Source organism: Giraffa tippelskirchi, chromosome 11 (genome assembly GCF_054371585.1).
Source record: "Giraffa tippelskirchi isolate mGirTip1 chromosome 11, T2T-mGirTip1v1.2.pri, whole genome shotgun sequence".
NCBI classification, from domain to species: Eukaryota; Metazoa; Chordata; class Mammalia; order Artiodactyla; family Giraffidae; genus Giraffa; species Giraffa tippelskirchi.
In genome coordinates, this window is record NC_137285.1 from 92,130,325 (window position 1) to 92,146,556 (window position 16,232).

Sequence of the window (16,232 nt, forward strand, 5' to 3'; positions counted from 1 at the left end):
AACTACAGAAAACATTTTGGGGACAAATGAAGAAATGTGAATGGAGTTGGTAGATTAGCTGGTTACACTGCTCCCTGATTTTGATGGTTGTTCTATGGTTCCGTAGGACAGTGACCCTGTTTGTAGGAAATATGCATAACTGTATTAAAAGGGTAATGGGCATCATGCCTGTAACTTACTCTCAAATGTTCAGGAAAAAAATAAATAAGATAGGAAGGGAAAGAGTGAGGGAGAGAGGGAGGAGAGGAAATGACAGAAAATGATAGTAAACATAATCAAATGCCAACAATGGGGAATCTGAGTGAATGGTATATTAGAGTTCTTTGTACTATTCTTGCAACTTTTCTGTAAGTTCAATTTTACATTTTAAAGTGAAAAATAAATGCTCTTAGAGTGAGAATTTCCTTGGTTATTATAACATCCTTATGGGCAAAATTTTGTGGAAAGAAAGAGGTAGCTAACTAAACTGGTTTGTGTGAGATATGAATAGCAATGTTGGGAGCTGGGTTGAACGAGCCAGTGGAGTAAGATAGGAGCTGCGGCAGAGAAGCACTGCAGGACAGTGAGAGGCTGAGCGAACATTTCCAAGACACAGGAAGGGTTGAGAGATCCTTTACGAAAAGGCACATCAATTTTAACTTGTCTGGAATGGTGGTATGTGATGTAATCGTGCCTTGGCCCCAAACCCTCAGCAAAGTCAGCTGCATAACACAGACACATACACACACACTCACCACACACACACACAGCATACCACACACACACACACTCACCACACACACACCATGCCACACATACACACACACAGTCACCACACACACACACCACACACACTCACCACACACACACTCACCACATACACACGCACCACAAACACACACCATACCACACACACACACACACACACACACACACTCACCACACACAACATGCACTCACACACACACTATACTTTGGGAAATGGAGCAATTGTGGGTATCCCTCAGGGTGTTATGAAGCAGAAGGAAAGGGCACCCATGAAAGGAGACAAGAATTCAGAGGAAGAGGAACATGGGACCACAGGTGACGTGGAAAACTTACACCTTCCAAGAAACCCTTGAAACACTGAGTTCGGTGCCCCAACATTTATGGGATAAGATGAGAGTGAATTTATCTTAAATCTTAAGTAAAAGATGACCACCACCAACAAGTTGAAAAATATGCAGATACCCAACAAGCTGATAAAGGGGTGGGTGCTCAGTTGTGTCCAGATCTTTTCGGTTCCCATGGACTGGAGCCCACCAGGCTCCTCTCTCCATGGGATTCTCCAGGCAAGAATACTGGAGTGGGTGGCCATTTCCCTCTCCAGGGGATCTTCCCAACCCAGGGATTGAACCCACATCTCTTGTGTCTGCTGCATTCATAGGCAGATTCTTTACCGCTAGTGCCACCTGGGTTAAAAATTAATATTAGAAATACGAAAGGAAAATAAAATATCTTATTAAAATACCAAGACCAATACTTTATTGGGTGTTTGGGGAAATGCACAGCAATTTGAAAACATGTGGGAGAATATGTTCAAATTCCTTCTTTCAAGGCTGATATGAAGAAAAATAAAAATTATACCTCAAAACACAAAAAACTATCCTATACTTACCAACTGAACATCATATTTAACATGTTTCCGTATAGCGTGAATAAATGCAGCTGGATTTTCTTGTACTCTTATGCTACATAAAAAAGATTAATTTTGAAAATGTATAAATTTTAGTAGCGCACAATCATCATATAGCGTTAAAAATAATAGCAGTTGATTTTTATAACAGACTATAATTTGAGGGAAAAAAATCATTAACTGAAACCTTTTGCGTCTAAAATTGCTTCTCCCAAACAAGATATGCTAGAGACATTTAATTACGATTTTTATTAACATAAAAAACAGATTAGTGAAAACTAAAATTTTCTCCATTGTATAGAGTCCCCACAGATTCTATCTAAACAACAATTCTGTTGTTCAAAATGGAATTGAAAGCGTACTTTTGAAACCACAAGTCTCACTATCAAACGTTTGAAACAGAGTTCAAGGTAAATTGGGACTAAAAATTCTGTAATTCTGAATCTCCATGGGAACTCTAAAATAAAAATCATTAGATTAATGAGATCAAGATATCCAGTTAATCTGTATGATTCAAACTAAAAGATTTTTTTCCTTAGTGGCACCTTGCATGGAGCCTGGAATATCCAACCTTAATTAATCAATCAATCAATCAATCAGTGGACAAGTACTTATCAATTATCTGTTCTGTGGCTACAGTGTATTAGGGGTCAGAGGTTACAGAAAATAATTCCACTCAGAGGAATTTATAGATCTGTTTTCTTGACATGGGTTCATCCTCTCATATGTATACATGGTTGGAGGGTCCCAACGCCCAAGGGCCTTTAAAGCCCACCAGGCGGCAGGACCACCATCTGCCTCGCTGGTTACAACAGGAGTGACCAGCAATGCTGGTTCAGATGGGAGAAACTACACATATAAATCTAATAAGTAAATAGATACGTCATAGGAGAGAAAAAGGATGGAATAAAATATGAGCTTTCAAATAAAATAGGCCAAGAACAGAACAAGAACACAGACTTGTTGGAATTTGGGTGAAAAAAACCCTGTGATGCCAGTCCCGGTCTGAGACTGTAGCTTCTTTCACTAATCTTTTCCTGTCTTCTTACCTCATGGGTTGAGAGAAATTAGAGCAGGTGAAACTCAAACCAGGAGATTTGTTAACAGATTTGATAAGAAGAGAATTCTAGACGACAGTGTACAATGAGACTTCGGGAACAGCTATGGTTTACAACAATTCTTGTGCTGATGATGTAATTAATTAGTAACCATGTATTTAAAGAATAACTCCCCACCCTGGCAATTAGGACATTTGTACCTCCACGACAACAAAGAGAAAGAAATATCTGTTGTTCTTTTTTTTAAGCAATGAAGTAAGACATGACCAACTGTGTGACTTTTCTAAATTAAAACAATATTCAGCTTTGAGTGTGATTGTATAAGAATGGATCCCTTACTAAATTGAAAGCATCACATTCATCTCATCCCGTGCAAATAGCAAAGCGTTTACTATGTAGTAATAGATACTCAATAAATGTTCAAAGGCTAAATGAATGACCTGGTTCTATTAGAAAACTATCTAGATGGCTAACTTTATGCCACAGGAACAGAAGAAGAAAACTTGTTTCAGATCTATTCTTACATTAAATTTTAAATCATAAAATCTATCAAATAAGTCAGGAAATGCAACTTTTGTTAATATCCTGACTGCTCTTAAGTTTTGTAAGCAAGTGATATGGAGGAATTAAGAAAAAAGTTGAGGAGGCAATATATGGATTTATTAAGAATTCATACCTCAACTAGTAGTGGAAAGACATTGAGGTAATGAGACTATTGCCTAGGAAGAACTATGAAAATAAAGTTTTACAAAGACCAACATAAAATACATCTTAACTGGATAAAATTTTAATCACTGCCAACTCTATCTACTTATAACTATTTTCTTGGCACTCTATAGTAGGAAATGTTACTGACATACAGGAACACTTGTAGCTGTATCAGCCACTACCTCCTATTACTTTTCTAACCAAACCATATTAACATATGAAAAAAATGAGGAGGACTTTCAGCATCTTCTCACATTTTGGGGCAATCCACATTAAATCCCATGGGACTTCCAACTCTTCTCAAGCAGTTCAGAAAGTTCTCTGTCACACTTTCAGCTCTGTTACTACATATAACCAACCATTTATTCAAAGACTGTGCACTTAAAACCTTGCAAGTTCGTATATCCTTGGACCAGTCAGCTGCAGAGGCAGGTTGACACTGAGAAAAATAACAGAGAATAATTAAGTAAAAAAGACAATGTGGAGATATTTCATATTTGTCATAACAGAATGATTCAGTACAGTTTGCTACTCACAGACTTAAAACACAGATATAAGTGCTTCACATCTGAACACAAGACACACTTCCTGGGAATGGAGGCAACTGAATGACGTGCCAAGTCAACTCTTCCTTGCCTGTAGATCCTTGGCAAGTCCCTTTACCTCATGGGGCTCTATCATGAGCAAAGGCAAGTATCTGGTTCAAATCTCTAGGCTCCCAGGAATTCCCTAGTGGTCCAGGGGTTAGGACTCCAAGCTTTCACTGTCGAGGACACAGGTGCAATCCCTGGTGGGGGAAGTAAGACCCCACAAGCTGCACAGTGTGACCAGAAGAAACAAAAAAACCCAAAAAGCCAACCCCACAAATCTCTAGGTTCCCTTCCAGCTCTAAAAAACTAACATCTTTACTACAGAGGCTCACGAGAGTCCAGTTCAGTCTCTTTGCTTTAGGCATCGAGAAATCGTAAGTGGGAAATGCTGATGACTGATCTTCCAGGTCACCATACTGAGATGACAAACCCTACAGTTAGGACTATACATTATACTAGGAGTAGCTACATCCAGAAGCAAAGATGAAGCCAAGACACAGGCTCCTTTCTTATTCTTGGACGGTTCCCCAGGTGACCAGGAAAAACACGCTCCCGACATTGAAGAGGGCAGACTTCAGACTAGTCCCCAGCCTTCTGAAATCAAATGGAAAAGTCCCTGGTGTGTAAGCCAGGAAGAAGCGCTGTTAGAGTTTAAAAGGATGCCACAAGCCAATCCCTTGCTACTCAGAGTGCCGTCTTGTAGCAGCGCTACCTGTCTCCTGAGAGCTCATTAGAGATGCAGTCCTGGGCCCCATCCCAGACCCACCGAATCAGACTCGCCAGTTAACGAGTTCCCCAGTGATTCATCTGCACAGTACTGTTTAAGAAGCATTGCAATCCCCTTGTTTTATAGACTGAAAAGCGACAGCTGAAAGCGGTTATGGAGCCAGCTGGTGGCAGTGGACTTGACTTTGCAGTCAGGGCATTTTCCACGAAGCACTCTGACTTCCAGGCCCCAGCCATGCCCCCAGGCCATGTCACAGGAGGCCAGGCAGGGGCTCGGCTTCAGGGGGCAACCTTCACCTAAGAACCAAGGGGAAGGGTTCGGCCTCCAGAAGGGTTCTGTCTGGAGCCAGGATTCATTCTCTCCCGATACAGCCAGTGTGAGGAGAACCACAGCCCTCTCACGTACACTCCCACCTTTACCAGCTGGCAGGTGACCCAGGACACACCCCAAGGCCGCTCTGAGGCCTGGAACCTTCTGTGCACTCAGTTTCTCAAAGTGAAAGGAGCTCAGTCGTGTCCAACTCTTTGCGACCATCATAGTCTACAAAAGAGTCCAAAATGCAGTACTTGGATGCAGTCTCAAAAACGACAGAATGATCTCCGTTCATTTCCAAGGCAAACCATTCAATATCACAGTAATCCAAGTCTATGCCCCGATCAGTAATGCTGAAGAAGCTAAAGTCGCATGGTTCTATGAAGACCTACAAAATCTTCTAGAACTAACACCAAAAAAGATGTCCTCTTCATTATATAGGACTGGAATGCAAAATAGGGAGTCAAGAGCTACTTGGTGTGACAGGCAAATTTGGCCTTGGAGTACAAAATGAAGCAAGGCAAAGGCTAACTTCCAGATGTTCAAGCTGGATTTAGAAAAGGCAGAGGATCAAAGGCAGAGATCAAATCGCCAACATCAATTGGATCATCAAAAAAGCAAGAAAGTTCCAGAAAAACATCTACTTCTGCTGTATTGACTACACCAAAGCCTTTGTCTGTGGATCACAACAAACTGTGGAAAATTCTTCAAGAAATGGTAATACCAGGCCACCTGACCTGCCTCCTGAGATATCTGTATGCAGGTCAGGAAGCAACAGTTAGAACTGGACATGGAACAACAGACTGGTTCCAAATTGGGAAAGGAGTACGTCAAGGCCGTATATTGTCACCCTGCTTGTTTAACTGATATGCAGAGTACATCATGCGAAATGCCAGGCTGGATGAAGCACAAGCTGGAATCAAAATTGCCGGGAGAAATATCAATAACCTCAGATATGCAGATGACACCCCCCTTATGGCAGAAAGTGAAGTGGACCTGAAGAGCCTCTTGATGAAAGTGAAAGAGGAGAGTGAAAAAGTTGGCTTAAAACTCAACATTCATAAAATTAAGATCATGGCATCTGATCCCATTACTTCATGGCAAATAGATGGGGAAACAATGGAAACAGTGACAGACTTTATTTTGGGGGGCTCCAAAATCACTGCAGATGAAAATTGCAGCCATGAAATTAAAAGATGCTTGCTCCTTGTAAGAAAAGCTATGACCAATCTAGACAGTATATTAAAAAGCAGAGACATTACTTTGCCAACAAAGGTCCGTCCAGTCAAAGCTATGGTTTTTCCAGTAGTCACGTATGGATGTGAGAGCTGGACTATAAAGAAAGCTGAGTGCAGAAGAATTGATGCTTTTGTACTGTGGTGTTGGAGAAGATTCTTGAGAGTCCCTCATACAAGGAGATCTAACCAGTCCATCCTAAAGGAAATCAGTCCTTAATATTCATTGGAAGGACTGATGCTGAAGCTGAAACTCCAGTACTTTGGCCACCTGATGTGAAGAACTGACTCAGTGTAAAAGACCCTGATGCTGGGCAAGATGGAAGGCAGGAGGAGAAGGGGACGACAGAGGATGAGATGGTTGGATGGCATCACCCACTCAATGGACATGAGTTTGAACAAGCTCCAGGAGTTGGTGATGGACAGGGAAGACTGGTGTGCTGTAGTCCATGGGGTCACAAAGAGTCAGACAAGACTGAGCGACTGAACTGAACTGAACTGAGCGACTGAACTGAACTATACAGTCCATGGAAATCTTCAGGCAAGAATACTGGAGTGGGTAGCCTTTCCCTTCTCCAGGGGATCTTCCCAACCCAGGGATTGAACCCAGGTCTCCCATATTGCAGGCAGATTCTTTACCAGCTGAGTCACACGGGAAGCCCAAGAATATTGGAGTGGGTATGTCTATCCCTTCTCCAGGGGATCTTCGCGACCCAGGAATTGAACCGTGGTCTCCTGCATTGCTAGTCGTAAAGAATCCACCTGCCAGTACAAGAGATGGAAGAGATGCGGGTTCGATCCCTGGATTAGGAGGATCCTCTGGAGTAGGAAATGGCAACCCACTCCAGTATTGTTGCCTGGGAAATCCCATGGACGGAGGAGCCAGGGAGGCTATAGTCCATGGGGCTGCAAAGAGTTGGACACGACTGAGCACACAGTACTCCTATGATAGGAGATCTGATTCCGGGCCAAAATATGCAAACAAAACTCTAACAGGTATGACTTTACCTAGTGATGATGAAACAGACCATTTAAAATATTTCACATCTCACTTCACGTGTGGAACTAAAACTGAGCTTCTTTTTACTGACTCCTGACCAAGATCTTAACGGGGGTGTACATTTTAGGACTTGACAATGTTTTGTGTTTAAAGTAGTTTTTCCTTAGCTTCTCCAACAAGGATTTTGGGTTATTTGAATAGATTATCAAAAAGCAATAATGAAAAAAAGAATCCCCATCCTGCCAAAAAAAAAAACCAAACACTCACTGCTCAGTCATTAATTTCAACATGCTGACTTACCTGCATCAAATAACGGCAGGAAGAGCACCTTTAAAAATGAAATGAAATGCAACTGGCTTTAAACACGGGCAAAACAGAGGGGCAAAGTAGAGAATGTACAATTTTTGCAAAAAATTGGTTCTTTTTTTTTTTTTTTTCCAGTGGAAACCCCAGAGAGGCAATGATTTGTCTATCCAGGTTTCTGAATGCCTCTCTGCCTAACTGCTATGGCTGGGGTGGTCTCTGTGAGAATTTCTTCATGTTTATGCCAACTGAGCAGCATTCTATTTTGGGGAAGAGAAAGAACTCTGGTATCAGGAAACACAGTCTACCGGAATTAACCTCCACCAGTTAAAATGTTTTCAGGTACCATGAATTTTTTTAAGCGATGTAAGAGTACTACAACGCCCAATAATAGGTTACATGTTTTGATTGCAGTGGCATGAAGTACCACTTTCTAACGCATCTTTTATTTATTTATTTTTGGCTGCACTGGGTCTTCGCTGCTGTGTGCCGATTTTCTCTAGTGGTGGCAAGCGGGGTCTACTCTTCGTTGTAGTGTGGGGGCTTTTCATTGAGGCAGCTTCTCTTGTTGCAGAGAACTGGCTCTGCAGCGCGTGGGCTTCTGAAATTGCGGTACGTGGGCTTAGTTGCCCCGTGGCATGTGGAATCTCCCTGGAGCAGTGATCGAACCCGTGTCCCCTGTACTGGCAGGTGGATTCTTAACCACTGGACGACCACGGAAGTCTTCTAATGCACATGTAAATGTGACACCACGTCACACTAACCTAAATCTGCTGGGTGCCACTAAATCCTTGTACACTCGGATTAAAAAGGAAAATACAGGGTCCTTGGGGTTTAGGTGGGGAAATATGCTGTGCTAAGTCAGTTCAGTCATGTCCAATGCTTTGTGATCCTATGGACTGTAGCCTGCCAGGCTCTTCTGCCCATGGGATTCTTCAGGCAAGAATACTGGAGTGGGTTGCCATGCCCTCCTCCAGGGGATCTTCCTGACCCAGGGATGGAACCCACATCTCTTAACGTCTCCTGCATTGGCAGGTGGGTTCTTTGCTACTAGTACCACCTGGGACGAAGCCATGGAGAAACCAAACGAACATTATATTATGAGCCCACTCTGACTTACGATCAAACTGACATACATTCAAGAAAACACTTTTAAATGAAAATAAAATCACAGAACTTACTACATGGTCTTGCATTATTATTTTTTCTGCAGGTGCAACGCGGCCAGTCAGAGACATCTGGCATCCAAAATGCAGCCCCCAAGTCTCCAGCTCGAAACGAGCATTCTTGTTTCTGTTGATAGAGTTGAGTCTTAAATCATTAAAAACGCTCACAATCTAAAAATGTTAATCACTAGAGATAAAATTATAATGTTAATTATTCAGAGACTGACTTTTTTAGGGTTCCTGACTTCTATTTCTACTCACCATTTTTTCTCTGCTCAAAGGAATTATAGGAGGACTATACCCATGGGGGACTCAAAGGGATGGAAAGGCTCCCAGTGTGGCCCTCTGGTAAACAAAACGGGCCACTGAGCCAAAGAGTGTGTGCATGTTTACTCAGTCACTTCAGTCACGTCCGACTCTTTGGGACCCTATTGACTGTAGCCTGCCGGGATCCTCTGTCCCTAGGATTCTCCAGGCAAGAATACTGGGTTGCCATGCCGTCCTCCTAGGGATCTTCCAGACCCAGGGATTGAACCTGAGTCTCCTGCATCTCCTGCATTGCAGTGGGTCCTTTACTACTGAGTCACTGAAGAAGCCCCTGAGCCAAATAGGTCAGGCTTCAAATCCAAATTCTGACACTGAATAACACGGACCTTGAGCAAACTCTGAAATCTTTTAAAGCCATGGTTTCCTTATTGACAAAATGTAGGACTAACCTAGCTATTTCATAGGGTTGACGTAAAAATTAAAAATGACAATACACAGTGCCACCACACTGCCTGGCACATGTTAGGTGCTCACTGTAGATGAGATATTATTCCTGATAACAAACATCAGTAAAGAGATTTTGTGGGGCATCTGGATGTGGAGATGTCCCCATACCTCTCGAAGTCATCTGCAAGCCTGGCCAGGTGCTGCTGCCTCACCAAAGGATCGAGACGAGTTTCTTCAGTCACAGCCTTCATCAGCTGGAAATCAGAGGCTGCCTGGCCAGGCATCCCTATACATTGTGAACGAAAACAAAGTGAAAAATGAACAGTCCTCCATGTAATCCAGCTCATCTCAGGCACAGAGCAATAAAACTCCGAACTTAAACTGAATCAGATTCACCATCTGACAGCAATGCAAGCCACATTTTCATTTAAAATTTTTTCTAGTAGTCACATTTAAAAACAGCCAGAAAGAAACAGATGCAATTATTCAAACAGTATATATTTTTTAACTCAATATATCCAAAATATTATCATTTCAACACATAACCAATATAAAAAATGAGTTAATGAGATAGTTTCTCTTTTTTTCACACTACATCTGAGATATCTAGTCTGTATTTTTACACTTACAGCACTGTTCCATCCAATCCCTGTCATACTAGTCATGCGTCAAGTGCTCAGTGACCAGTGTGGTTAGAGGCCACCAAGAGGACTATGCAGATGTGAAATGCAGAGTATCACTAAGAACATTCATCCCTCTCTGCAAGGATGGTATCCTTATTAACTTCTCTAACTGCAGAATAACCCCATGCACATCAAACTCATTGGAGCATCCTAAGTGTAAAATGTAGAAAGTCCTCCCATCTTAGTCTCACCCTGGTAATCAGATGAACATGCTTAAAAGAATCTTAGTCTTTTTTTTTTTTGATTCTAGTATAGAGTGAAGATTACCTTCTGGAGCTCATGCAAAAAGAAAAGAAAGAGTATTTTGGCACCTCTCAAAGAATACACCTGAAGAAAATGAAATCACATGATTTCTTAGCCTGCATGCGTGCTAAGTCGCTTTAGTCGTGTTCAACTCTTTGCGACCCCAGGGACCGAAGCCCTCCAGGCTCCTCTGTCCATGGGACTCTCCAAGCGTGAATACTGGAGTGGGCCGCCAGGCCCTCCTCCAAGGGATCTTCCTGATCCAGGGACTGAACCCGGGTGTCTTACATCTCCTGCACTGGCAGGCGAGTTCTTTACGACTAGCAACACCTAGCCTAGTGAAGTTCAAAAACAGGGGGGAAAATAGCTTGGTTTTAGGAAAACATCTGGCAACCAATTTAACGTCAAAGTAACAAATGGAATACATGAGATAAAGGAACTAGATAACCTTCACGGTGCTGACCGATTTCCAAGGGCACTCTACCCTCCCACCTCCTCTGTGATCAGATAAACTACGGAAGAGTCATCCTCCCTGGGTTAGACTAGAGCTCCGGCACTCATCTAACTTACGGATGTTTTGCCCACTGCAAAGTGTCCTGAGTCCATGATCAAGAACTTGAGAGAGAATAAAATACAAATATTACCCGTTAGAAAGCAGAGCTCGGGAATCAGGTGGGCCATCCGAGCCTCAGAGTTGTCATTTTTCTTGTTTTTCAACAGACTAACAAGAACTGGCTGGTTCAGGTCAGATAAGGTAATATCATATTGCTACAGAATGCAAGATTGATGAGGGAAAAGTTAGTATGCAAACACCATACAATGAGCATCCTTGCTTATCAGCAACAAATGAATAGATGAGAAAATCTTTTCAATAGAAGGGAAAAAAGGTCCCTACTAATCCCCATGGTAACTTACTCATTTCTACTTCCTTCCTGGGACCTATCTCTTACACTTCAGGGCCAGCTTCATGATTTTAATTATTACCTTTTATAATTCAATACCATTTTTTTCCGAATCATTTTCCTGCTCTCTTCTGAGTTTCATCCAGAGTCGTAAGCTGGATGAAATCAATAGTACCATGACCCCAGGTTCAGCACTGCCACTGGAGACCGAGGCCAACTGACCCATGTGTAACTAACTGGCTCTGGCACCTGTGTTCATTATGAAAATATCATACGCAAGTTGGAGGCAACGGTCATACTGAGTCAACCTCAGATTTCCCCAAAGAGCACAACTGTCCTTACTTTCCAGGACAGTATGATGTTACAGGGAAGTAGCTTTGAACTCTGACAAATGTAATCTGGCCCACAGATATTCCATCTACCTGGACCGTGACTCTGGAGAAGGGGCTTACCTTTCCTCCTCTATGGAATGAGGAGGACAAGAGCCTAGAGCCGTCCCATGTAAACCGCTAGCACGGTGTCTGCTTTATAATAAGTCCTCGGCAATCACTAGTTCCTTCCCCACGCCCTTTCCCTTCATAAACTTGAATTTCAACATTCTCACCTTGTCATGAGCTCATTTACCTTCCAAAGGCAAAGTTTCCATTAATACCAGCATAGCTTACTCAACACTGATGACAGAACCATTGGAATTATAATTTACAAAATGCCTGACGTCAATAATTACAATGCAGGAAGGCAGCAGTGAGGGCTTCTCTACTCAATAAAGACTCTAAGTCATTAAGATAAAAAACAATTCAGGGAGCAGCAATTTAAAGTGGCGACTACAACAATGCTATGGCTGAAAGGCTTGGAGAAGCATTGGTAGAAAGAGTTTTTATACATGACTTCATTAATTCACATCTTGTGCTTGCTATATTCCAGGGACTGAAGGGAATACAAACACAAAAGAGGCACAGTCCCCACCTTTACACATAACTACATTAACCACAAAGCAAAGTAGACCAGAAGCACAAATGATACATCTGTGCTAAGCACTTATATTTTTCCTCATTTAGTCTTTTTCTAATGGATGAGTACTGTGTTTTTTTAAATTCAAGTAGAATTGATTTACAATGTCATGTTGTTGTACAGCAAAGAGATGAAGTTTTAGATAGATATTCTTTGCAGATTCTTTTCCCTTATAGGTTATTTAGTATAGTTTTTTATACTAAATATAGAAGTATTTAGTATAGTTCCCTATGCTATTCAGTAGGTCCTTGTTGGTTACCTACTACATATATATTAACAGTAGTAGCATATATGTTAATCCCAAACTCCTATTTTTATCCCCCACTTCTGCTTTCATAACCTTAAGTTTGTTTTCCCTGTCTGTGAGTCTATTTCTCTTTGGTAAATAAGACCCTTTCCTCACTTACTCTTAACAACAGAGTGTGACTGTTGTGTGCTCTCTCCTGTCTGACTCTGAAACTCTATGGACCTCAGCCCGCCAGGCTCCTCTGTCCATCGGACTATCTAGGCAAGAGTACTGGAGTGGGTTGCCATGCCCTCCTCCAGAGGATCTTCCTGACCCAGGGATCAAACCTGTGACTCCTGCACTGGCAGGTAGATTTTTTTTTTTTTTACCACTTAGCCACCTGGGAAGCTCTTAACAATGGGACTATGAGTCAAATACTATTATCATCTTCTTTACTGAGGAGGAAACATCATTAGAAATTCAATAACGTCCCAAGGTCCTGTAACTGAAAATTAGCACAACCAGGATTTGTCACTTAAGACTTGGGAGCCTCTGCTTGTTATGCCACTTGGGGCTGGGTCCCTCACAAGGAGCAGGGAACAAGGTAGTGAAAACAATTTATGGCTGGTAAATCAGGGAAGGCTTCATGAAGGAGGCAGAATCCAAGACAGCACCTTGAAGAAAATGCAGGAGTATTATGAGTTCTGGGAACAGCTCAAGCAAAACTGGGACATATTCCAAGAAGAGGGTATTCTACTATTTACCTGGAGCATGGTCAAGAATTCTGCCCATGAAGCTGTGTAATCAGGTGAACTTTACTGTCTCCCATGCCCCAATTTTCTTAGCATTTGGCAACAGTTTTCGTGATAAGATAAAATAGAGAAGTATAAAGGTCAATATCAAGATGTCTTCCAGTAAAGTTACAGGATATAAAATTAATACACAGATATCACTTGCATTCCTATACACTGACAATGAAAAACCAGAAAGAGACATTAAGGAAACAATGTCGTTCACCACTGCAACAACAACAGCAACAACAAAAATACCCATGAATAAATCAACCTAAGGAGACAAAAGACCTATGTGCAGAAAACTATAAGACACTGATGAAAGAAGTCAAACACAACACAAACAGATGGAGAGATATACCATGCTCTTGCACTGGAAGAATCAATATTGTGCAAATGACCATACAACCCAAGGTAATCTACAGGTTCAGTGCAATCCCTATGAAACTACCAATGGCATTTTTCACAGAGCTAGAACAAAAAATTTCACAATTTGTATGGAAACACAAAAGACCCCAAATAGCCAAAGCAATCTTGAGAAAGAAAAATGGAGCTTGAAGAATCAACCTTTCTGACTTCAGACTATATGCAAAGTTACAGTCATCAAGACAGTATGGTACTGGAACAGAAACAGAAATACAGACCAATGGAACAAGATAGAAAGCCCAGAGATAAACCCATGCACCTATTGGCACCTTATCTTTGACAATGGAGGCAAGAATATAACACGGAGAAAAAACAGTCTCTTTAGTAAGTGGTCCTGGTAAGCTGGAAACCTACATGTAAAAGAGTGAAACTAGAACACTTCCTAACACCACATACAAAAATAAACTCAAAATGGATTAAAGACATAAATGTAAAGCCAGAAAGCTATTAGAGGAAAATACAGGCAGTACACTCTTTGACATACATCATAGCAAGATCCTCTTTGACCCACCTCCTAGAGTAATGGAAATAAAAACAAACGAATGGGACCTAATTAAACTTAAAAACTTTTGCACAGCAAAGAAAACAATAAACAAGATTAAAAGACAACCCTCAGAATGGGAGAAATAATGGCAAATGATACAACTGACAAAGGAGTAATCTCCAAAATATATAAGCAGCTCATACAGCTCTATATCAAGAAAACAAACAGCCCAATCGAAAAATGAGCAGAAGACCTAAACAGACATTTCTCCAAAGAAGACATACAGATGGCAAACAAACACATAAAAAATGCTCAACATCACTAATTATTAGAGAAATGCAAATCAAAACTACAATGAGATATCACCTCACACCAGTCAGAATGGTCATCAAAAAAATCTACAAACAAATGCTGGCAAAAACCAACACAACAAAAAATTAAAAAACAAAAAATAATAGAAAAAAAGAAAAAATTAAAACATTATGGCTGAAGTGAAAAAAAGGATGTCTTCCACTTTGAGAGTAGACTACATAATAATTTATCGTTCTTTTCCTGGGACAAAGAGGAAAGCATTCTAGAAACTGGTGCCATTTTCTTTCTTTTTCTCCCTAATTACAATAGATATGCAGGGAATCACAACTCATTACAAAGAAAGTGAGTGGGATCTTTATCATGATTCCCTTTTCAGAATGTCACAGGTCCTCAACACATCAAAGAAAAATGAATTTAACCATGCAGGAAAAATCCCAAACGTTTAACAAACTCTATGTTTAACAAACACTAATGGAGAACATTTTTTGCACAAAATGCTTTGCCAGATGCCCAAAGCTATATGTGTTCTGTAAGGACAACTGAATGAGGCGGTGAGGGCGAAGAAGAAGGATACAAAATGATTTCCTGAGACGCAGAATTCCCAAGGAGAGACAGGCATGGGAAAGACAATGAATTCAGTCTGAATTATGGTTCGTTTGAGATGCCTGAGGATATTCATGCAAATGCAGCCTGAAAATGGAGAGGAGGATGTAATTTAGGAAGGAGGGCAAGACAAAAATACTATACTGGAAGCGATCTCAGAATATGCAGAAAAGATCCTCTGCAAAGTGGCCGTGGTGAGGTATAGCATTTCATGTTTGGGGGAAGAGATGGGGGAAAATGTTGAAGGAGGCTGAGAAAGAACCACCTGAAACCCAGGGTTGAACCACCAGGGATGTGCTGCGGGGCCAAGGAAGAGTTCAGCCCAGCAGGAGCAGTCACTAGCGTCCAGAGCCACCAAAAGCCCCTTAGGATAAGGACAGTAGCTGACTTTGAGCTTAGAGAGCTAGCTCCACAGCAGCAGAACCGCATACCAGCCTGCTGAGGCTTCCCGAAGGAAGACGAGAAGAGGTGCTTGGAGCCAGTTTAGACGACCTTCTAAAGAAACCAGCTAAGGAGGAAAGGGAGATCACTTTTCTTGAAGGTATAGAAAAGTCAACACATTTGCTTTCTCTTGTTGTTTGTAAAACAGTGGTGAGATTTTGGAGACAGAAGTAGGACTGAAGATGCAATAAAGAGAAGGCGCCTCTGAAAGGAACTGAAGTTGGACAGTGGGGATGGGGAAATTGTCATCACTGTGAATCCAGCTCCCAGAGTCAGCAGGAGAGTTCATCAGTAAATGTTAGAGCATCTACTAGATGCTAGCCCTGGGTGTCCAGAAATCAAGAGCTCAAAGTTGTAGAGGGAGAGTCAGACCATTCATATCCTGCCTGTGACAACTGTGTGAAGTTAAGTACAGAAAGGGGACCTGGCGGAGAAAGTGCTAGGGCTCCCTTGACTGCCGGGGGAGTTTCCCCGGCAGCCCGGTGGTTAAGGCTTTGCCTGCCAAAGCAGGGAGTGCAGCTTTGATCCCTGGTCAGGCAGGTAAGATCCCACATGCTTCAGAGCCAAAAACTCAAAACACAGAACTGAAACAATAGTGTAATGCATTTAATAAAGACTTTAAAAATGGTCCGCATCAAAAAAA

The 16,232-nt window shown here is 41.7% G+C and overlaps 1 protein-coding gene across 7 annotated transcripts in view; it reads right to left on the reverse strand.

The window, feature by feature from the left end:
* The window catches only part of PIWIL4 (piwi like RNA-mediated gene silencing 4), a 75,540-nt gene that overhangs the window by 15,872 nt on the left and 43,436 nt on the right, over positions 1–16,232 (reverse strand). For all 7 annotated transcript variants that reach the window (XR_014069172.1, XR_014069169.1, XR_014069170.1 and 4 more), the window contains exons 9-13: positions 11,038–11,161; positions 9,636–9,753; positions 8,769–8,880; positions 3,675–3,859; positions 1,637–1,709 (exon numbers count right to left, since the gene is read on the reverse strand). Coding sequence is in view for 4 of the 7 variants with exons in the window: in XM_081543213.1 (XP_081399339.1) it covers positions 1,637–1,709; positions 3,675–3,859; positions 8,769–8,880; positions 9,636–9,753; positions 11,038–11,161 (612 nt within the window). In the remaining 3 variants the exon portion in view is untranslated. The remainder of the gene's footprint in view (positions 1–1,636; positions 1,710–3,674; positions 3,860–8,768; positions 8,881–9,635; positions 9,754–11,037; positions 11,162–16,232) is intronic.